Source organism: Mobula hypostoma, chromosome 17 (assembly GCF_963921235.1).
Source record: "Mobula hypostoma chromosome 17, sMobHyp1.1, whole genome shotgun sequence".
Lineage (NCBI taxonomy): Eukaryota > Metazoa > Chordata > Chondrichthyes > Myliobatiformes > Myliobatidae > Mobula > Mobula hypostoma.
This window is the reverse complement of record NC_086113.1, coordinates 11162016-11187025: the sequence shown is the minus strand read 5'-3', so window position 1 is coordinate 11187025 and position 25010 is coordinate 11162016. Positions and strand designations below refer to the sequence as shown.

At 40.9% G+C, this 25010-nt stretch overlaps 1 protein-coding gene across 1 annotated transcript in view; it reads right to left on the bottom strand.

Moving 5' to 3' along the window:
• Positions 1 to 25010, bottom strand: part of skap2 (src kinase associated phosphoprotein 2) — a 280543-nt gene that overhangs the window by 115096 nt on the left and 140437 nt on the right. The window contains exons 5-7 of the mRNA XM_063069551.1: positions 10216 to 10293; positions 8644 to 8727; positions 3344 to 3468 (exon numbers count right to left, since the gene is read on the bottom strand). Coding sequence (XP_062925621.1) covers positions 3344 to 3468; positions 8644 to 8727; positions 10216 to 10293 — 287 coding nt within the window. The remainder of the gene's footprint in view (positions 1 to 3343; positions 3469 to 8643; positions 8728 to 10215; positions 10294 to 25010) is intronic.

Sequence of the window (25010 nt, the reverse complement as noted above, 5' to 3'; positions counted from 1 at the left end):
ATAACCCTTTCATTCCCGGAATCATCCTTGTGAATCTTCTCTGAATGCACACCAATGTCAGCACATCTTTTCTTAGATAAGGAGCCCAAAACTGTTCACAATACTCAAGGTGAGCACTCACCAGTGAAGCCTCAACATTACATCCCTGCTCCAATGTTCTAGACCTCTTGAAATGAATGCCAACATTGTATTTGCCTTCCTCACCACCAACTCAACCTGCAAGTGAGCCTTTAGGGTGTTCTGCACAAGGATTCCTAAGACCCTTTGCAACTCAGATTTTAGAGTTTTCTCCCCTTTTAAAAAAAAGTCTTCACATTTATTTCTTCTATCAAAGTGCATGACCATGCATTTTCCAACATTGTATTTCATTTGCCACGTTCTTGCCCATTCTGCTAACCTGCCTAAGTCCTTCTGCTGCCTTGCTATTTCTTCAACACTACCTGCCCTCCACCAATTTTTGTATCATCTGCAAACTTGGCAACAAAGCCATCTATTCATCAACTAAATCATTGATATATAGCATAAGAAGAAGTGGTCCCAACATCAAACCCTGCAGAACATCAATCATCACTGATAGCCAATCAGGAAAGGATCCTTTTATTCCCACTTGCTGCCTCCTACCAATTAGCTCTAACCATGCCAATAACTTTCCTGTAATACCAAGGGCTCTTAATTCGGTAAGCAGATTCATATGTGGCACCTTGTCTAGAGTAAAGTTTTTGAACCTTTTTTTTATGCCATGGGCCCTTACCTTTAATTGTAGGTGTGAACACCAAGAGCAACATTATTTCATTTGGCCGTATACATGTATACAGTTGAATGACAATAAACTTGAATCTGATGAACAGTCACTGTTCTGAAATGCTCACAATGTTTCCTTCTGCAATGACCTTGCCTGAGATACTCAGTATCCCTATACAAATCAACTTCAATACTGAACATTTGCTGTTAACTACATAAAATTTAAATGGACCTCTGATGAAAATAAATACTATTGGCAATCTGGAAAACTGGCTACTTTACTTTAAACTGCTACATATAACCCTCCAAAGATGACCTGTCAGAATCAGCTATCCTACCTTCATTAATTTGTTTTCTTGTCCATAACAACAAAACGCACTGATTTTTAAAAGAAAGCTTAATACAAGAATTTATGACACTAACAATCTTTACCATTACTTACACTGCATAAACAACTTGCCTGCACTGAATGACCCCTGCTTACAAGTCATAATATGACTATTTTTGTTTAAGGTACCAAAACTTATCGCCAACAAATTTGTGCTAGAGAGTATTATCCTGCACTTTGCGTACATCTGTTTAAATGTTTGCTTATGTTTATGAAACTCATTAGAATATAGTGAGTTTTTAAAAAAATCTAAATACATGAAATACCTGAGACTCAAGTGGTAACATTCTTGCCTCAGGTCAGCAGGTTGTTGATTTAGGGAAGATCCAAAACAGCCAATGCACATTCTTGCAATAAGCTTTCATTCAATGTGCCAATGCATCACTCAATCATCGAATAGTTAGAGCATAAAAGGAGGCAATTTGGTCCATCATCACTATGATGACGCTTTACCAGAGCAGTTCTCCAGTTTCAGCCACCAGTTCCTTGCAAGTTCTTTTCCCCACCATATATTTATCCAATTCTACATGGAAGACCAAAACAGCACACTGGTTCTAACAAAAGGCCACTTTAAGTTTTTTTCTCATGTAGCTGTTGTCTATCCATCTTTTTAAAGTGGTCTTTAGTTGCAACCAGTAATGCACTGCCCACATTTGTTGTGGCCTTCAGCATGGAATTGGAAGTTGGAGAATAAAAAAGGGAATTGGTGGCTGGAAACAAAATGAAGAGGAAGCTTTTCTTCATGTCACTCTTGATCTCTTTCCTTTAACATTATACCCATCACCTTTAGCCCTTACTCCCCATTGCATTAAAGAGAATGAATTCCTCTGTCAACTCTGACCATCTCCTTCACCATTTTTCAAAGAGGTGATAAAACAAAGTGATGAAGATGGAGTGGTGGATGTGGTGTATATGGATTTCAGCAAGGCGCGTAACAAGGTTCTACATGGTAGTTTCATCCAGCAAGTCAGGAGCATGGCATCCAGGAAATCTTGGCTGCATAGATTCAGAATTGGCTTGCCCACAGAATGCAGAAGGTGGTTGTAGATGGGGTGTATTCTGCCTGGAGGTCAGTGACTAATGGTGTTTGACAGAGATCTGTTCTGGGGCCCTTGCTCTTTGTGATTTTCGAAAATGACTTGAACGAGGAAGTGAATGGGTGGGTTAGTAAGTTGCAGATAACACCAAGGTTAGTGGTGTTGTGGGTAGTGTAGAATGTTGTCATAGGTTACAGTGGGATATAGAGAGGATGCAGAGATTGGCAGGAAAAGTGGCAGATGGAATTCAATCCGGAAAAGCCAAAAGTGATACACTTCAGAAGATCCAACATGAAGGTGGAATACAAGGTTAATGGCAGGATTATTAGCAATCACACATTAAGAGGGTATTTAAAAAGGTATGTGGTGTGCTGGCCTTCATTAATTGGATTACTGAGTTCAAGGGCCATGAGGTAACGTTGTAGCTCTACAGCACCCAGTTTTGATTACAACTCGAGTATTGAGCTCAGTTCTGGTTGCCTCATTGTGGGAAGATGCGGAAGCTTTAGAGAAAGTGCCGAGGAGGTTTACCAGGATGCTGTTTGGATTAAATGATATGTCTTATTGAGATAGAGTGAACAAGCTAGGGCTTTTATCTTTGAGTAAAGGAGGATGAGAGGCAATTTGATGGAAGTATATAAGAGGCATAGTTAGAGCCAACACCTTTTTCCAAGAGCAGCAAAGGACAATACCAGATAAATCCATTGAAGGCAGGTAGAGGTTAAGTTTGGGGGGGGGGGGTGTCAGAGATACTTTATTTTACACAGAGAATGGTAGATACCAGGGACTCATTGCCAGTGGTGGTGGTATAGGCTGCTACAAAAGCAACATTTAAGGAACTCTTAGATAAGCACATGGATGTAAGAGAAATGGAGGGTTATGAGTTACGTAGGAGGGAAGGGTTAGTTTGAATATGGAAAAGGTTTATACAGGTTGGCACAACATCTTTTGGCCAAAGTGCCCATATTGTACTGTATTGGTCTATGCTCTATGTGCTATGAAATCCACAATAATGGTTTTAGCATTAGCCGTGGGCTGCTTCAGCTTGTCAAAATCTTTGGGGGTTCACCAATCTAAGATTAATCTAGATTGAAAACACCCTTTTTGACTGGTACGTCAGGTAACTGAAGGAAGTGATCCTCTGATTTAAGTACCAAAAAATAAAAGAAAGTCAAACCTGATACAGTCGCTTATCAGGAGCAGTAAGTTCAAAGCAGCAGTCCTTCTTTGCATCTTTTCGCATTGTAGGGTTCAGCTGGACTGTATATCCATCTATGGCAAAATCACCCTTTTGCTGTTTGTCTGTAGATAAATTGCATAAAAATGTTTAATTCATCCATATGAATATAACACATCACTGAACTTTACTAAGAACTAACACAATGAAAAGATAAGCATTAATGCTTATCAATCCTTCACCTTAAGACTCCTCCCCCCACCACGAAAAAGGTGGGACAGGTATTGCAGACAGTTGCAGGCACAGCTCAGCCCATCACAGAAACCAGCCTCCCCTCCATGGACTCTGTCTACACTTCTCACTGCCTCGGTAAAGCAGCCAGCATAATGAAAGATCCCCCCACCACAGACATTCTCTCTTCTCCCCTCTCCCATCAGGCAGAAGCCATAAAAGCCTGAAAGCATGTACCACCAGGCTCAACGACAGCTTCCATCCCACTATTACTTAATTATTCATCTGCACTGCACCTTCTCTGTAATTTTTACAGTTTATTCTTTATTTTTATTAGTATACCTTGTCCTACCTCAATGCACTGTGTAATGGTTTGATCTGTATGAAGATATACAACACAAGGTTTTCACTGTATCTTGGTACATGTCACATAATAAAACAACACCAACAGCAACAACAGCAGATGGTGCTCATCGCCCTGAATGTCAACCATATACTAAGACCAACGGAAAGGTTGAAATGCAGTAAGTAAATACAGGACATAGTGTTATTAACTGGAGAAAATGGTACATGAAATATACTGTATATACAAAGTATCCAAAATAATTTTTAAAGTTCATACACTGAAAAACAGATGGAAGTGGCCTTGGTGAGATCCATGTGGAGACTTTATCCGCAGCAACATCATTAGTAAAAACCATTTAATAAAAATTTTGGCAAGGAAGAAATGCAGTGGATGTGATTTGTGATCTCATAAGGGAGACTAAGTGGAAAGAATATGATGGAATGGAGGACAATGGGTAAATCTGTCAGAGGTAGACATTAAAAATAAAAACAGAAACTGCCAATGTCATGCACTCATTAGGAGTTTGTGAAAATTCGGCATGACATCAAAAACTTTGACGTGGATGTGCGGTGGAGAGTATATTGGTTGGCTGCATCGCAGCCTAGTATGGAAATACCAATGCCCTTGAATAGAAAATCCTACAAAAAGTAGTGGGTGCAGCCCAGTCCATCACGGGTAAAGCTCTCCCCATCACTGAGCACATCTAACTGGAGTGTTGCAGGAAGCAGCATCCATCCTCACCATCCAGGCCATGCTCTCTCCTCACTGCTGCCATCAGGAAGAAGGTACAGGAGCCTCAGGACCCACACCAACAGGCTCAAGAACAGTTATTATCCCTCAACTATCAGGCTCTTGAACCAAAGGGGATAATTTCATTCAACTTCATTTGCTCCATCGAGCCTGTTCCTACAGCCCATGGACTCACTCTTAAGGACTCTTCATCTCATGTTCTTGATATTTATTATTTATTATTATTTCTTTTTCTATTTGCACAGTTTGCTGTCTTTTACACAATGGTTCTCCACCCAGTTGGTGTGGTCTTCCATTGATTCTATTATGGTTCTGGGAATGATTGAGTATGCCCAAGAGAAACTGAATCTCAGGGTGTATATGGTAATGTATATGTACTTTGATAATAAATTTACTTTGAACTTTGAAGAAGAACCAGTGAACCAATGACTCAGTACAAAGAAGCTAAACACTGTTCTCTTCCTTCCTTGTACTCAACAGTGTGCGGGGTGTCCAGGGAGGGGCAGCTCATGTGGCGGGCTTGTTGTGCTCCACCCAGGGGCAGCTCATGCATCTTCGGTCCCCACCTGTCACCCAGGCTCTCACCTGTGGCTCCAGGTAACCGTTTCCATGTGCCAGTAGCCATCCCCTGTACACCACTTCTATAGGGGGGGCTAAACCAGGTGAGGGTAGCCGGGAATCTCCAACCCCAGTGAGACAGGGATATGCCTACTCCAGCAGGTGAAGCCAGGTCTAGCGGACTGGGCAGATGAGAGCAACTACATGATCTAATGGCCAAGGCGGCGATGCTGCAATTCTTCGTGGAGAGCGAGGGGCCTGACAAGGCACAGAGGGCATCATGAATATGATGTCTCCAGATGCAATGATTTTTCATACCACTGGACCAAGATTTTTGAGGCCGAGACAGTGGAACTGCCCCAGAGCAACGGCTTTTTCGCTATAAAACTCCTCCCAAACAGGTTTTTGTTATCTTTGAAAGCAACGGACAACCAACACTCAGCAGAAAACTGTCCAATTTCAAAAGATAGAGAACACAGAATGGCTGAGGACCTTTCACTACTTCTCTAAACCTGGCCCAGCCAGTCCCTCCTCACCATCCTCACATGCCTAGCTGAACTTATTCTTTCATGGAACACAGCTCCTTTATCTCCAATCACTTTCTCTAAGTCGAAGATGCACAGTACCATATTTGACAGTGTGGGGCGGAGAGCAAGTTCGTAAATCTGGCAGGAGCAACAGATGTTGGGAATGGTGAGGGTGGACCTCCACAAGAGGGGTGTTGGACAGGTGGTGGAGAAGGAGTGCCAGTGGTTGGGGAGGGGGGGTGGCACAGGTGCTCTGAGGCACCATGCAAGGTGATTTAATTTGAAGCAACTATTTTACTGATCATTACAGACTGTTTCTCTGTTGTGTCCTGCTTCCTCCCCTTTCCCTCCCCTTTTTCCCAACCACGATTCCTCTCTCTCTGCCCCCTTCCCACTCTCAGTCCACAACAAAGACCCATATCAGAATCAGATTTATCACTCACATATGTCATGAACTTTTCTTTTTGGCAGCAATACAGTACAATACATAAAATTACTACAGTGTTGTGCAAAGGTCCAAGGCATCTTAGCTATATATATGTATCCAATATTTTTCTGTATGGGAACTTGCAAGTATCCAAGCAAGATCTATCACACTGTGGAATATGTGGAACACTCCTCGTTTCCCTCATCTCTTTTTCAGTTACACCGGTAATTGTATTTATGTGCGTCTCATGCAGCCTTCTTAGATAGTTCATATTGCTGCCAAATTTCCACTTACATCCACATGGTCCATGTCCAACCCTTCTCTTTCTTAATTTTTCCAACTTCCACCAATATGCAGTACAAGCTCCAAAAAAATCCCACAGGTCTCTCAATTACACCTCCTCCCATCTTGCTTACCGTAAGCATTCCTTTCCACGCTCCTTGCTTTGCTGGCTCCATTGCATTTGTTCTGTTGACAAACCTTCTTGATACCAATGATTCTGAGATATATTTATATTTAGCTGTGGTCTGTCCTCTGTCAGAGTTGACAGTATTGTATTTGCTCCATTTTCTATGCACGTGCTCTCATCCTTTTCTCTTACCTCCCAGAGTAAGGGTAAGATTTCCCCTGGTCCTCAATTCACATCCCTCCTGCCTCTGCATTCAGTGCATCGCCTCCATAATTTCTTCCATCTTCAACAAAATGCCACAACCAGACTTACAATTCTCTTCCCTGTCAGTACTCTGAACAGACTCTTCCTTCAGCAATTCCCTGGTTTGCTCTTCTATGTTTCCTTTTTTTAGAATCCACTCATGCAACAGCAGGAGAGGAAAAACTTGCCGTTACTTTTTCCCTGCTCATCATTCAGAGACCCAAATGTCTTTCTTTATGAGATAATGAATTATTTGTGCACACACTACGGTCAAACACAGAATAATGATTGTTTTGCAAAATGTTGCATTTGATCTGCAAAGATAGAGATGCTGCCTGGTCTGCTGCGTTCACCAGCAAATTTGATGTGTGTTGCTTGAATTTGTGGCTGTTTTACCTCTTTGAATTTCCATCTCATTTTTATTCTGACCTCTGTGCTTCTGACTTCCTACACCATTGCAACAAATCCCAACAAAAACTCAAGGAAGAGTATTTGATCTTCCAGATTGGTATTTGTATCCCCCTAGTACTCAGTATTGAATTCAACTATTTCAGATAACCAGCTTTTCCTGTTTGTGTTAGGACTGGCCAGTTCTGTTTTTGCTAACATGACTTACCAAGTATCATTCTCCCATTTCAGATTTCCAGCCAATTTTTTTCATTTAATATTCTATGTCACAGCTCTATTTTATTACGTTTATTCCCTCTAGGAGTGCAGGGTGGAGATATATCTCTAACTAACTGTAAGGTGCTCTTTCCCTTCGCTAGCCTGCAGATCAGCCTTGGGCAAAGTGTAGCACCTGCAAAGCAACCCCTACCCCCCCCCACCCCCGATCAGGATCACATGAAGCCATGGGAACAGGCGGTGGATGGCCATATGAGCAGCTGGAGTATATCACAAGTCCTGGTTATGCGCGACCACTGACGCCAGGCAATCACCCATCTTGTAAAGACACTGCCTAGAAGAAGACAAAGGCAAACCACTTCTATAGAAAAATTTGCCAAGAACAATCATAATCATGGAATGACCATGATCACCCACGTCATACGACATGGCACATAATGATGATGATGAATATTAAAAGCATATGGAAAAGAAATGAAGATACAAAGCACAATAAAACTTGCAAAGTACAATAAAGAGTGAAATCAAATGACATCCACACAAAAGAATATTGGAGAAAATCTGGAAGGGATAAAAACATTTAAGTGTTTTAATTAGGACCAAGAATGCCCAGAAGGCAAGAGCAAAGCATTTACTGTACGTAGAAAAATTTGCCAAGAACTTCCATAGTCATGAGACCATGATCGCCTGTGTTATACGACATGGCACACAATAATGACCTCCAACAGGTTGAAGAGCTATGAATAACAACCATTCGCTTCCCTCTTTGAGCGAGTACCAATAGTCGTGTTGTCACTCAGCTACTCTTGGTCTTACCTTACTACAGGTATTATTCCCTTTGTCCTCTCCCACTTCCTTTCTTTGCCACTCAAAACACACTCATTTTTCTTACTTTTCTACTTCTGATGAAAAGTCATCAGGCTGAAATGCTAACCCTATTTCTCTTTTCTCAAATACTGCTATGAATCTCTAGCTTTTACTGCTTATATGGTACCACTTTCTAGTGTCTAAATGACACTTGAATGTTGAAGGAATATAAAATTCAGATTTTAAAGGAGTAATGCCAAATCCAACAATCCCATTATCGATCGAGGAGAACAGTTTTGTTTATTCAGCAATCAATAAAACACACATGAACCCCATATATTAATGTTTCAATTTACTCTGCTCTGGAGGAAATATTACCTTTTTCTGTTCCATAGTAATAGAAAATGTTGTTGTTAAGCACACACCAGCGTTTCTGCCATTCTGATCCAAAGAAGCTGTGATCTACAATGAACACAAACCAATTGTAACATGAGGCATGTACTTAAGGATGCTGTTAATATTGCAAATGATTCAAGAATATTTATTTGTAATCTGAGCAAACTTGTTTTAAAATTATGTATAGGCAATTGGGGCAGATCGAGACTGTGAAAGTCACATAACGATTGTTATTCTTTGCTCAGATGTCTAGGAATAACTTCAACAAGGACCTCACAAATCAGCTGAGGTTGCAAAGGGTGAGAAGTGTTATCCTTCCCTCTCTTACTGGTACATCCATACATTCCTTCAGCAGCCACCAGTGGATCCACTCCCCCTGACCCTGCCATATTTATTCCAGAATGTGGATCTGCATTTCTGAGGAGCTTTGGTTCTGATGAACGCAACTGATGATAGCTTCCAATCTATGGGGTCATGACGTGGTCTACAAGATCTAGCTGTTCTTTAATCTTCCTTAGGCATGATGCACAAAGAGAAAACAGAAAGTGGTGGACACAACCTGGTCCACCACAGGAAAACCCCTCCCCATAACTGAGCACATTTCATGGAGTGCTCCTACAGGAAAGCAGCATCCATCATCAAGGACGCCCACCATCCAGGCCATGCTCTTTTCTCACTATTATCATCAGACAGGATGTGCAGGAGTCTCAGGTCCCATACCACCACGTTCAGGAAGTTACTACCCTTCAAAGAGAGATTAAATAGGTCAGGACTTTATTCCTTGAAATGTAGAAGATTGAGAGGAGATTTGATAGAGGTATACAAAATTATGAGTGGTATAGACAGAGTAAATGCAAGCAGGCATTTTCTGCAGAGTTTGGATGGACTTAGACTACAGGTCATGGGTTAAGGGTGAAACAGCAAAAGTTTAATGGGAAAATAAAGGTAAGTTTCTTAACTCTGAGGGTCGTGAGCATGTGGAATGAGCTGGCAGCAGAAGTGGTGCATGCAAGCTCAATTTCAACATGTAAGAGAAGTTTGGATAGGTACATGGATGGCAGGGATATGGAGGAATATGGTACTGACCAGTTGATGGAAGTAGGCAGTTTAAATGATTCGGCATGGACTAGATGGGCCAAAGGGTCTGATTCTGTGCTGCACTTTTATATGACTCTATGATAGAGCTGTCATCACTTTTCCTGCATTGCCGTTCTATGTAGATGTAATGTTGGTTAAGTAGAACATAGAAATGCAGCTTGTTGCTGAAATATAATTCTGCTTTAAGTGAAAGCAGTTAGAAATGAAACACTGATTTGAAATGCAAATTCCTAAGTGAACAGTAATGCATGTTGATGTGCAACTGCAGGCTACTTGAGCTGTTGTAGCTGGTATTTCTGGATGTATGTCATCATCAATGTTAAAAAAAAAGTATATGTGAAGAATTGTTTCCATAATGCAGACCATCAAGAATTCTACTGAAAAACATGGATACTTGTAATTAGCACACTCAGTTTTGATCTCATTGGGTATATAAACTGATAAAAAACAAATTACCTTTTCGTCGCTTTTCCAAATACCCAGCTTTCAGAATTTGAGTCAGTTCCTGTGCAGGTATTGGGGGAGATCGCTGAACTATAAAGAAGAAAAAATACACTTTAAAGCAATGTTCCAAGAGGAATTCTTCTTTTTTCTTACCAATATGCCTTGCCCAAGACAGATCAGGGGTTCCCAACCTCTTTTATGCCAAGCACCAAACAAGGTGTCTGTGAACACTAGGTTGGGAAGCCCTGAGATAGACAATGAACCAATCCATGGACACTGCCTCACTATATTTTTACTCTCTTTTTGATATAATTTATACGTTATTGTAATTTATAGGTTTTGTATGTATTGCACTGTACTGCTATCACAAAACAAAGTTCATGACACATGCCACTGATATTAAAAAAATATAGTAACACTTTGTTTATCAAGACCAAATGCAAATTCTACACTATAATAAACAAATTGAAAATTTTTGTTAATTTTTCAAATTGTTTCCTCTAGCTAAAAATTAATTTTAAAATGAAGCAGTAAAGGAGTAAAACAGGTATAAAACGAAAGTTTAATTGTATCTTGAGCACTCAAGATGCTGCATAAGGTGGCTGGAAGCTAAATTAATTTGCCAACTGAAGAATGAATCTTAGAAACAAACCGCTGAATGCCATGTACTCGGCAAATTTAATGTAAACAAATATTTCCAAATATAAATCTTGATACAGTGTTTTAAATTTTATATTTAACAGTGGTAGTTGAGATGTTCTATTATCTATTAACACATCCTACTTATATTATTCATTACCAAGATACAAACAAACCAAAACAAAATTAAATTTCACTATCAGCTCGAAGAGCACTTCTGATTGCATATCCTATGTTTAACATTTCAACCTGAAAAGCTATGCATTGAGGCAAACACAAAGATTTACCTAAAGCAAATTGTGCTGCAAGTTGCAAAAGAAACAGTTTTCTGAGGAAATGTGTCTTTGTGTTTTGTGCAATGATCATTATTCTGCAGAAATTCATAATTGTCACAGATTTTAGCAATTTATCCAGGTCAATACTTAAGAAGAAATGAGGAACACAAATTTGGCTTCTTTAAACACATATAAAAGTTGCTGGTGAACGCAGCAGGCCAGGCAGCATCTCCAGGAAGAGGTACAGTCGACGTTTTGGGCCGAGACCCTACGGTCTGTACCTCTACGTTGACTGGACCTCTTCCTAGAGATGCTGCCTGGCCTGCTGCGTTCACCAGCAACTTTTATGTGTGCTGCTTGAAATTCCAGCATCTGCAGATTTCCTCGTGTTTGGCTTCTTTAAGTTTATTATCCAAGATTATGGTCAACCCATTTAATCTTTAATAAATAACTGTGTGTTCAGGCTTCATTGCAAAATTTACTGCAACACAAATATGATAGCAGAGTTTTGATTCAAAGTTTGTCTACAGAGATTGTTGTTAAATTGTCAATGCAAGTATATCCAGTTGAGGGAGAGAAGTAAAAAATAATACTTGATTCAAGTAGTAATTCAAGTGTGATTAAACAAATAGTGGTTGTCGTTAAAAAGTCCACAATATTTTTTCCTGCTGATCAAATAGAACCTGCTCAAAATCTATGGGGTAATCTATTTATTGAGAGACAGTGCAGAATAGGCCCTTCCAGCCCTTCAAACTGTGCCACCCAGCAACCCCAGATTTATCCCCAGCCTAATCATGGAACAATTTACAACGTCCAATTAACCTACCAACCAGTATGCCTTTGGACTGTGGGAGAAAATCACAGAAACCGAGAGAAACCCACACAGTCACAGGGAGAAAGTACAAACTCCTCACAGGCAGCGATGGGATCTTGGTGGATTAATAGTTGTCAAAGTTCTGCAATTTCCGCTTATACTTATTGGCATGTCATGATATTTGCTCAAAGAGTGCATCACAAAGTATTGTTACACTTTCAGCCTTTAATGCTGAAAGGATTCAACAATCTATTCTGCTGGCCATACACTCAAGGTACATTAATCATCATTAAGAGTTTCTGCTAATGTCGTTCACTTGCAGCACTTCACAAGCACTGGAAAGACGAGACAGGTAACTTTGGCCTCAAGACACCAAAGGGCATATTTATAAGCTTTTACAGAAACTGAGTGGTCACTTTATTAGGAATGACCTGTACCTAACAGTCTGGCGACTGAATGCATGTCCTCTGATACTGTAGCCCATCCACTTCAAGGTTCAAATGTTGTCCATTCAGAGATGCTCTTCTGCACATCACTACTGTAACACGTAGTTAGTCACTTAAGTTACTGTTGCCTTCCTGTCAGCTTGAACCACTCTGGCCATTCTCCTCTGATATTCTTCATCCGTTAGTCTTGCGAGACCATGGATCTGCGCCTGGAAAGTCTTCACTCTCCAGGGCACAGGCCTGGGCAAGGTTGTATGGAAGACCAGCAGTTGCCCATGCTGCAAGTCTCCCCTCTCCACGACACCAATGTTGTCCAAGGGAAGGACATTAGGACCCATACAGCTTGGCACCAGTGTCCTCGCAGGGCACTGTGTGATTAAGTGCCTTGCTCAAGGACACAACACGTTCCCTCGGCTGGGGCTCGAACTCACAACCTTCAGGTCGCTAGTCCAATGCCTTAACCACTTGGCCACGTGCCCACACTATCCTTCATAAAGGCGGCATTATCACCCACAGAACTGGTGCTCACTAAATAAAGTTTGTTTATCGCACCCATTCTCTGTAAACTGTAGAGACTGTTGAGCTTAAAAAGCCCAGGAGATCAGCAGTTTCTGAGATTCTCAAACCACCCCATCTGGTACCAAAAATCATTCCATGGTCAAAGTCTTTTAGACCACATTTCTTCCCCATTTTGATGGTTGATTTGAACAACAAATGAACCTCTTGACCATGTCTGCATGCTTTTATGTAATGAGTTGCTGCTGCATGACTGGCTGATTAGATATTAGCAAGCAGGTGGACCTAACAAAGTGGCCACTGTGTATCTCAATATACCTAGAATATAAAATTAGAAAATAGAATTTTTGTTCAGTATTTTTAAAATCACGTTCATCAGATATAGTACTTGAACCCAATAACATATAATGCTTCCTTTTGGGATAAACTTATTCACTGCTGTTTGAATCAAAAGTGGTGCCCATTTTAAATGTATAAACAAAAATTCTTTAAAATTACTACTTTAAAACACTCCTTTTAAAATGCTACCTGCTGATTTGGTGATGTGCACACTGCAGCTGAAATTTGCTAGAAAGAGAAACCTTTTTTCAACACGTGCACCTGCCCCAGGAGCAACAACTCAGAGAAGACTTGACCCCAAAATCTTTAAATTGCTATTAAGAGCATATCATTCGTCAGAGAGCTCTAGCAAAAAGAGAAATTGAATATCAAAGTCACATCTTATTGAACCTTTTCCTAGATTGATCACCAGTTCAGAGTAGGATGGTTAATTCAGTTAATATTAATTTCACTTGATCACCATATATATCCTTTTTCATTTTGACTATTTGGCCATTTACTCACTTTGGTAGCATTATTAATTCATTCATCTGTTCACCAATGGCTTATAGGGAGGGAAATTTGCCATGAACCAAGACTGGTCTATACGTGGCTCCAGACACAAATAACTTATAAACAAATAAAGGATATCGCCAGGACTTGAGGACCTGACTTTCAGGGAAAGGTTGAATAGGCTGGGACTTTATTCACTAGAGTGTAGTAGAATTATAGGTTCATCTATTCAAGTAAGTACAACTGTGAAATTTGAAATTTATTTTTAAATTTTCTGCCCAGTTCTGTCCCAAGGTCATTAATCTGGGTACCGAACTTGCTGTTTATCGGTAGTTCTGTTTTACTGACAAATCCGAGGCAGCGTAATGGTTAGGAGAAGCTTAAACCAAGAAGCAAGTGTACATGGAACAGGATGAACCCACAAATAACAAGACCATATGGCACAGGATCAGAAATAGGCCACTTGGATCATCGAGAATGCTCCACTATTCCATTATGGACAATTTATTTTTTTCCTCTCAACCCCTTTCTCCTGCCTTCTCCCCATTTCCTTTGACACCCTTATTAATTCAGAACCTATCAACCTCCGCTTTAAATATACCCAATGACTTGGCCTCCAAACTGTCTGTGGCAATGCCTTCCTCAGATTTGCTACCTTCTGGCTAAAGAAATTCCTCCTCATTTCTATTCTACAGGGATGTCTTTCTATTCTGAGCCTGTGCCCTGTGGTGCTAGACTCTCACTGAGATGATTTACAGAAGTGAGAAAAGGGAGTCAAAGATAAATGACAGAGTAATTTCAGAGGTATTTATACTGGGAAGGGTAGAAAATTTCCAGCAGATAATCCTCAGAGTCAGAAGTTTATAGCACAGATGACCAGGATGCTGCTGAAGGCATATGCCATGTTTGCCTTCATAAATCAGTGCAAAGAATATAAAACTTGGGTTGACAAAACCCTGTGAGCCACACTTGGAATGCTGTGTGCGGTTCTTGTCACTACACCGTAGGAAGGATTTGGTTGTATTAATGCCCTTGAACGGAAAATCCTACAAAAAGTAAAGGATATGGCCCAGTCCATCATGGGTGATGCCCTCCCCACCATTGAGCACATCTGCATGGGGCACGTTCACGGGAAAGCAGCATCCATCATCAATGACCTTCACCATCCAGGCCATACACTTTTCTTGCTGCTGCCATCAGGAAGGAGGTACAGGAGCCTCAGGCCACACATCACCAGGTTCAGGAAGTTATTGTCCCTCAACCACCAGGTTCTTGAACCAAAGGGGATAACTTCACTCAACTCATCACTGAACTGTTCCCACAACCTATGGACTGAATTTCAAGTACTCATCATCTCATGTTCTCAATACTTATTGTTTGTTTATTTTTGTTTTCTCTTTTGTGTTTACACAGTTTGTTGCCTTTTGCACATTGGTTGTTTGCCTGCCCTGTCAGGTGCAGTCTTTCATAGTGTTTCTTGGATTTACTGTGTATGCCCACAAGAAAACAAATATCAAGGTTGTATATGTTGACACATATGCACTTTGATAATAAATTTAGTTCAAACTTTGACAGTATACAGAGATTCAGTAAGATGGTGGCTGAATTGCAGGACCTTAGTTATGGGGAGAGAGTGGACAGGCTTGCCTTGTTTTCTCTGGAGTGAAGGAGGCTGAGAGGCTGACCTGACAGAGGTTTATAAAACTATGAATGGCAGAGATAAGATATATAGACAGAATCTTTTTCCCATGTATGGGCATCAAAAACAAGAGGGCTCCGGTTTAAAGCAGGAGGAAGACATTTTAAAGGGGATCTGAAGGGAAAATTATATTTTAAATGAAATACATTTAGTATCTGGAACATGTAGTAAGAGGTGGTGCTGGAGTCAGATTTGGATAGGAACTTGAAAAGACAAAGCATAGATAGATATAGACATAATGTGGGCAAGTGGAATTAGTGGAGATGAGCAAAAAAGCCCATTATGTTCATGCCAGCTGATTTAAAACTGTTTATTTGAGCAATCATTTCATAAAACAGTGGGAGAGGTACCATCCTGAGAGACGTGATGGAGAAAAACTGAGTGTCAGTTGTACTGAAGATTGCAGCAAGATTGACAAGAGTGAGGCATGATAATTTACGTCGTCACAATTTCAAAGATTATTTGTGACTTTAAGTTTCAGTACTGTGGTGCAGCCAGAAGCCGAAGAATCAAGGGGAAAATAATAAGACTATAAAACCATAAAACATAGGAGCAAAATTAGGCCATTCAACCTATCTAGACTGATCTGCCATTCCATCATGACTGATTTATTATCTCTCTCAACCCCATTCTCTTGCCTTTTCCCTGTAACCTTCGACACCCCTACTAATCAAGAACCTATCAAACTCTGCTGTAAATGTACCCAATGACTTGGCCTTCACAGGCATCTGTTGCAATGAATTCCACAGATTCACCACTCTCTGGCTGAAGAAATTCCTATTCATCTCTAATCTAAAGCGATGTCTTTGTATTCTGAGGCAGTGCCCTCTGGTCCTAGATGCGTCCACCATAAGAAACATGCTCCCTACATCCACTCCATCTAGGCCTTTCAATATTTGATATATCAGTGAGAACCCCTCAGTCTTCTAAGTTCCAGAGAGTACAGGCTCAGAACCATCCAACACTCCTCATACCTTAACCCTTCATTCCTGGAATCATTCTCATGAATCTCCTCTCGACCCTCTTCACTGCCAGCACATCCTGTCCCTGCACAACATCCATTAAATGGTGCTTCCTGCTCACCTTGTTCTACTGATAATTTTTGAGTCTGTTCATATGTTCACATTTTTTAAAGTTTAATTATTGACGTTTGCACATGATCATTCTGCTAATTGTTAATTGCTCATGACTGTTTGCACTATTGTCTTGTAAATTGTTGATTGCTATTTGTGTTGTCTGTTATGGCGTTGCTCTGGGGTGTCAGGGAGGGGTAGCACCTCCGGTGGGGGAACATGTCGCGTCCTTTTCAAGGCGATTAGTCCACCTTTGGTCCCCACCTGGCACTCAGCTCTTACCTGTGGCTCCTCGCAGCTGTTTGCATGCGGCAGCAGCCACACCCCGGGCAATGGCTTCGACAAGCCGGCTAAACCAGGTGAGGGTAGCTGACGGGTCTCAAACCCTCGGCGAAATAGGGAGATGTCTATCCCAGCATACGAAGACAGACTCCGGCGGATTGAGCGGACGAGACCAATGGAAGATCCAACTGTCAAGAAGGCAGTCTCTGCAAGCGTCATGGAACGTGTAGAGCACGACAAGACACAGAAGACGTCCTGGTCATCCACTGCGCCTAGTCCCATCTCCAGCCGTCTTGACTCTGTCTTGCCACTGGATCCAGATGGGAATTGGGAAGAGAGAGTGAGGCTGACGCTGCGCAACTCTCCCTCACTTAAATCCAAATCACGCGCTAGTCTCAACACCATCAATGGTGTCGAGGTCTTCGTTGAACAACATGGCGTTGCTCTGTGTTCTTAATGTTTGGCACCAAATTACAATCAATTCTGGTATGTTTCACCTACTGCAAGAAAGTGAGTCTATTAAGGGGCCCAAAACTGCTCACAATACTTTAATAATGGTATCAAGAACATTTTAACAAATGGCAATACAATGCAACATTAATAATTATTTGAAGTTAATGTTCAATGCAGCAAAAACAGGTTTATCTGAAATCAACAAAATGTTAAGAGTTCTATTGCAACATTCTAAGATTAGAAATTCTATTAAATTTCGCATAGCAAGATGACATCTTTTTCAAATAGAACAGACACCTTGTTTAGTTTTGCATTTAAAGTCAGGTCTTAAAACATCCATAGGAAAGCATTAATACGAATATTGAACAGTTAAGACATTATGGTTCATGGCCCAGCATACAGGTTACATAAACATTAGCACATGCTCTGTCATTTTTCTTCTAAGTAGAGGATAAGTAATCAATATTTTCAAGGGTTGCTAAATCCTTAATAAAACCTATTGTTCGGTGAGAGAAGTGTTTGCCCAATTTGCTCAGTTAATCCCCCTCACTTAACCAAGTGCTCTATTTATTCCAGCCTCGTTCAATCCTTAGAGCAGATTTGCTCATCTTCGCTAAACATGTTCTGACAATTTAAGTACCACGTAATTGTCAGGGGAACCTTCCTCAATATCAGTCTGTTCTACATGCGTCAGCACCACAATTAGGAAATCAAGCCCTCTGTCTTGGACTTAACTTCATTCCACCAGAAATTATGTTGTGTTATTTCAATAATTATGTTAATTTAATTTAATTTATTTATTTATAGATACAGCGTAGTAAGAGGCACAATAATACCCACATGATCAAACCCGTGCACCCAGAAGAGACACATACAGTCACAGAGAAAATGAACAAATACCTTACAGACAGCAACAGGTATTGAACCAGGGCCATTGGCACTGTAAAGCATTACACTAGCCACTCCGTTCCCATGCCACCCCACCATCATGTATAATGTAAATAGATATTTGCTCCAGGCACTGTACTTGCTGCCTGACCTGCTGAGTTCCTCCAGCATTTTGTGCGTGTTGCTTTGAATTTCCAGCCAATGCAGACTTTCTCATGTTTATGACTGACTACTTCATAGCAAAGTCTCTTCAAAGGAAGCCTACGCTGAAGAAGTTTAAATCATCTCTTTGACAGGAGTTCAGTGAAGCCATCTCTAACTGCTCCCCTCTGTGATCTCTGCTTTTTCCATTGCTGCTGCACGACCTGCTGTGTTCCTCCAGGATTTTGTGTGTGTTGTTTCAGACACTGTAGTATCTATGATTATTTGTCCTTTACATTTACTCTAACTTAAGCTAAAATAAGTCAGTATTTTTGCACTAACTAAATGCTGATCCACCAATTCACCTTTTATGTTGTATTTTGGTATAGGTTTCAGAAGAACTTCAGTGACAAGAAAATTGTATGCATTTTCTCAGTTTTTCTAAAGCGAAGTGTCAAATATACGATAATGTATTTTCCCTATTCTCAATTTGACACAACTGTGCTTCTCACTCCTTTCTGGGAGGCTCATGTGAATTGTCTGCTCAGAAGTTCAACAAAGAATCGAGTTTCAATGTTTAACCAACTTCTATAAACAGTGACCCAAACTTCAAACGAGAGCCAGCAAGAAAATTAATGTGTACTGTATCTGAACAAAAATTCATTTAATAATTTATCGATACATCAAAAATACATCAGTTAACAATTTAAAAATGCATCAGTTAACAATATAAAGTTTTTAACAGAAGCAGAATCTAATGTGATTGCTCCATTAATATGAAAGCTTATAAACACAGACAGTTGAGTACTTGACAAAAATGCTGCTTGCCTACTGGAAGGCTCTACAATGGGTTGTGAAACCCTGGCCAGTGCACCACTGACACTGGTCTACCTGCTATCAAGGACATTTATACAGAAAGGTGCTGGAAAAATGCCAGCTATATCATGAAGGATCCCCACCCACCCGCCCTGCTCATAGACTGCTTCTCCCACTCCCATCAGGAAGGAGGCCACGTAGCATCCACGCCAGGGCAACCAGGCTCAAAAACAGTTACTTTCCCCAAGTAGTAAGGCTGATCAACACCTCCACTCACTAACCCACCCCACAACAACCTCCACCATCACTAATTTATCATTACCAATCAAAGTCACCTTTGTACAACACTCCTGTGCCTAGCGTCAGTTTAAATACATATAATTAATCTAAGTATATAAGCTATTTTATGTACTTATATATATTCTATATTTTTATAATTACATTCTTTAACTTAGTGTGTTTTTTACATTCTGCGTCAGATATGGAGTAATAATTGTTTTGTTCTCCTTTCCACTTGTCCACTGGAAATGACATTAAATAATCTTGAATCTTGAACCACATCACCCTCAAGCAACTATTTCATGTCATTACAGTACTGTGCAAAAGTCTCAGGCACATATATACTGTGTATAGCTGGAGGAACTCAGCAGGTCAAGCAGCACTTATGGACAAGAGTAAACAGTTTATGTATTGAGCGGAGACAAGTCCTGAAGAAGGGTCTCAACCAATATATTTATCCTACACAGTTATTGACATTTATCCTTTTCTCATTTTCTTTGAGTCTGAACACCACAGTCTTTTAGAAGAAAATGTAAATATTAGAACTAGGTCACCTGACATGTGCAAACTAACTTGTCTCCTACATTGATTTCTAATCCTTCCCTCACCTTGGATGTTAGTCTCCATACCGTTTTCATTAAATGAGCTTCTTAAAGGGACTACACTCGCCAATTCATTTGCGGCAACACTGACACACTCTTACCAAACAACCGTAGTTTGTCTGCAAGTTAAGTATTAAGAGGAGGACAGCATGCGTAAATAGAATAAGGATAAATGGGGTCAGTCAATTCCTCACTCCCTTCCCATTAAATTCATCATCAAGTGTCCTGTCATATGACATGGTCAATCCTTGTCTTTGCTCATGATTGATCTTGGGAAATTTTCCACAGAAGTGGTTTGCCTTTGCCTTCTTCTGGGCAGTGTCTTTGTATGGTGGGTGATCCCAGCCATGATCAATACTCTTCAGAGATCGTCTGCCTGGGGTCAGTAGTTTCATAACCACCATTCCCAACATCCTTTGCTGCTGCTACATTAACAAACTCGCTCTCCGCTCCATGTTCACAAATACAGTACTGTGCAAAAGCCTTATGCACCCGAGCTATATATATGTGCCTAATTGTGCCTAATACTTTTGCACAGCACTGTACACGTGTGTGAGTATGTATATAGTGTGTGTGTGTGTGTGTGTGTGTGTGTGTGTGTAGCAGTACCAATGCCACAAAACAACAAATTCCATGACATGTCAGTGACAGTAAACCTGTTTCTGAGATCCAGACATTAAATTCTAAATTTTCATTACCAGCACTCTAGTCAGATTGCAAATGGCTTTGGTACTGACAGGAGAAACTGTTAATGTATCTTCACTCTTTAATCTGTTACTGGTACCACCCATTGCGAAGCATCATCTCATCCTCTGTTTATTTTGAGAGCTTCTGGATTCATTTTCAGGAAACAAGTTAATGCTGGCAGAGGTAGCTGACCACCCATTTGTGTTTAAAAGAACAATGAGATTTTTCCAAAATATTTATGTTACAGCATTAATACAGGAAGAATTATTCAAAATACCAGCCATTTATTTATAGCAGACACTAAAATCACTTTTGCTTTCGGTAAGGGGGACAAAAACTGAAATAAGTGATTCTGTACACTTTGTCATTCCAGGGAAACAAAAAGAAATTAAAACACTCATGCCCAACTACATTGTGTACATGATGTATTCATGAAGAAATGACCTTGGAGAGGAAAAAAAGATCAGCATTTGAGGCCTATGACTTAATGTTGTAGCAACCAGAGCTGGATATTCTATAATAAAGTATAAATTAAATCTACCAATGTTTGTTCTTTGAAAACATAAATCACTTGTCTTCAAAGTAATATGATCATGTACTGGAAAATAAAACTTCATGGGCTGATAGAAGGCCAGAACTTAGATAAATGATCTAAGAAAACCTAAGCAACGCAAAAAAAAACATCCACTGAAAATGCTTTAACAGGCATGTAATTATGATTTTGTAAGTAGCAAAGATTGTGTTGGAGATTTTTTTGGTGTGAGAAAATATCTCATTACAATATTCAAAATATTCAACTTTATAGTTCGAACAACATTGCCATGGGAGAAGAGGTGGGGAGTGACAGGGAGGTAATGGTAGAGAGAAATCTCCAGGTAAGATGGTTGCAGCGGATTCTACAGGGGGTCGGGGCCAACCAAAGGTGTCTTTTTTAAACGTATTTTTTTTACTATCTGAAGCTCCTTCAATAATTCCAAAAGACTGAAGTAGGGTAAATACTGAAAGGCTTTTATTCGCTATACAATACGACTTCCATGCTGAGTGTCTGCCCCTGGACTGAGGGGGAGGGGCAAGGCGAAATCACCTTTATTCAGGGTCTGTGGGAGGAGCCACAGGGGCAGTCAGCAGAGGGGCGTGTCCAGACAGTTAACCCAGTTACAACATATATATGGTTTACCACACTATCACAAAATCCTGCTGGACATTAAGAAGTTGAAGTAGTGCAGGTCTACCCTATCAGCAAGTTGTTTAGTGGGGGAGAAACTGAAGGAACTGGACTCAGTGTGGATCGTCCTGCTACCTGCGTCAGAGAGGTGTCAGAGGAGCTACTGCGCCAAGGTGGTGTGCATTCTGACAGTAGCGGTTGCCCTGGTCACTTTTCATGTGATTTCAAGACCCTGTTGGGCATTAGTGGTGTGAAATGCTGCAAGTCCAGTTCATTGGCTTATTGGCGAACAGCGGTGACTGATGGCGGTGGTGGAGATGCATGGCCTTCGTCAGAGTGAGGACGAGGCCTCAAGCCACAGTATCACCTGTTTGCGGCCTCTAAGGGGGAGGTGTTGGAGCTGGTGCACTCCATCGGAGTGCCAGAGGCAGTGTGGCTTGGCATCCGAGGGATGCCTCCCCCAGTGTTTGCTCGGCAGAGGACAAGCCATACTGTGATCGACTGTAGACTGCCGCAACATTCATGAACTCAGGGTCCTGGACTATATTTTTTTTTATGGGGCTGTATTTTACTGATATTTTATAGATGCTCGCTATTTTATATGTACTATACATGCCTTGTACTGTTGATACTGTATTTTGCAACTTGGCCCTGATGGCATGGACATTGATTTCTCCTTTCAGTACTTTTTTCTTCATCCTTCCCGCTTCTTCTATTCTCCACTCTGGCCTCTCACCTCTTCTCCTCACCTGCCTATCACCTTCCCCCTGTGCCCTTCCTTCTTTCCTTTTTCCCATGGTCCACTGTTCTCTCCTATCAGATTCTTTCTTCTCCATCCCTTTACCTTTCCCACCCACTTGGCTTCACTAATCACCTTCTAGCTAGTCCTCATTTTCCACTCCTCTCCAATTTCAGTCCTGATGAAGGGTCTTGGCCCAAAATGTTGACTGTTTATTTATTTCAAGAGATGCTGTCTGACCTGCTGAATTCCTTAAGCATTTTGTGAGTATTGCTTATATATGTATTTCCTACGTCAACTCAGGAAGTACAACCTGCCTCAGGAGCTGCTGATTCAATTCTATTCAGGAATAATCCAGTCTGTTCTCTGTTTGTCCATCACTGTCTGGTTTGGATCAGCTACCAAACAAGACAAGAATAGACTCCAAAGAACCGTCAGGGCTGCGGAAAGGATTATTGGTGTGAAGCTGCCCTCGATCCAGGACTTATATGCATTTAGAGTCAGGAAGCGAGCAAGCAGCATTATTGTAGACCCATCACACCCTGGACATCACCTGTTCCAACTCCTTCCTTCTGGTAGGCGCTTTAGATCACTGTATGCCAGGACAAATAGGTACAAGAACAGTTTCTTTCCGTACGCCATCAGTCTTATGAACACTTGAATTTTAGTCTATTATAAACCAAATCCACCTGTACATACACAGGTATACCTCATTGTATATAGTTCATGATTATTTGCACTATTGTTTTGTTTGTTTTTTGATTCTGTACAGCGAGAGCTCAGGGAAACCGACATCAAATTCCCTGTATGTGTCCATATACTTGGCGATAATAAAGAATTCTGATTGATTGATTGTATGTACATAAAGTCATGCTAGGTACAAAGTCTGTACATAAGGTGTTGGGAAATGATAATGTCATAGTTTTGGGTATGGAGGGGTGGGTTAGTGTGAGGAAGTGTTGATCAGCCTTCCTGCTTGGAGAAAGTAACTGATTTTGATTCTCATTGTCCTGATGTGGATGCTATGAAAGCACCTCCCTAATGGGAGTGGGTCAAACAGTCCATGAGCAGGGTGGGTGGAATCCTTCATGATATTGCTGGCCATTTTCCTGCACCTTTCTGTGTGGGCATTTGGAGAGCATTCCTGTCTGCTGCAGAGCCGTTTTCATACCATGCAGTGATACAAGATGCTAGGAAGTTCTCTACCGTGCATTGTAGAAAAACATCAGTATAGATGTGCACAGTCCAGCTCCTTCAGCCTCTTCAGAAAGTAGAGGCATTGGTGATCTTTCCTGATAGTGTAGGATGTGTTTGGGGACCTTGAGAGACTGTGTGAGATGTGAACTCCCAGGAGTTTGAAACTGCTTACAGTTTCCACTGCTGTGCCGCCAAGATAAAGAGGGGTGTGAGTGGTGTGAGCTGTCCTGAAGTCAATAGCCATCTTCTTCATCTTCTTGACTCTGAGGAAGAGTTTATTTGCCGGGCACCACTTGCTGCCAATTAGGGTGATAGAAGCAGTTAACCAAGGCTTTCTAAAAGGAACAAGTTAAGAATGGGAGAAGGTAATTTACAGGGCTATAGGGCGAGAGTGAGGGAATGTGACTGACTGGCTTAACAAAGAGCTAGCATGAATTCAGTGGCCGAATGGTCACTTTGGCACGTACTGATTCTGAGGTGAAGGAAACAGTGGAACAGAAAGACATGGAATCAATGAAAAAGACAGAAGTTCAGCAGCTATAAGAGAACATTGCAAAAAGAAAAAGGAAGGTGGGAAAAGACTGATTTAATTGTTCCCAATGTTCATGCAAAGCAAGCCAGCAAGCAAGTTTATTTGTTCAGCACTTCCCAAACACAAGGCAGTTCAAAGTGCTTTACATGGAACAAGATTAAAAATCAAACATCAAATTTCAGACAATATACAGGAGAATAGAATCACACAAAAACAGATATGATAAATGGAGCTTAGAAAAATAGAGGGCTACAGGTAATTTCTAAAGTAAGTACATGTTTGGCACAGCATTGTGGGCCGAAGGGCCTGTATTGCGCTATAGTTTTTCTATGTTTCTAAATAGAAGTTACAGAGCAGGAGACTCTAATTAAAAGCTACAACAAAAAGTTTTAAGCCTAGGTTTAAAAGAGTTTAAAGTTGGGGCAGACTTCAGATCCTCTGGAAGGTTATTCCAGATATGTGGAGGATAGTAACTAAAAGCTGCTTCACCATGTTTAGTTTTGACCCTGGGGACGGTAAGCAGATCCATTCCCGATGACCTGAGTGCTTGGGAAGGTTCATAATGCAGCAAGAGATTGGAGATGTATTTTGGCCCTAGACCATTCAGTGCTTTATAAACCAGTAGTAATATTTTAAAGTTGATCCTCTAATGGACAGAAAACCAGTGTAGTGATCAGAGAACTGGAGTGATATGTTCTACTTTCTTGGTCTTGGTGAAGACTCTAGCAGCAGT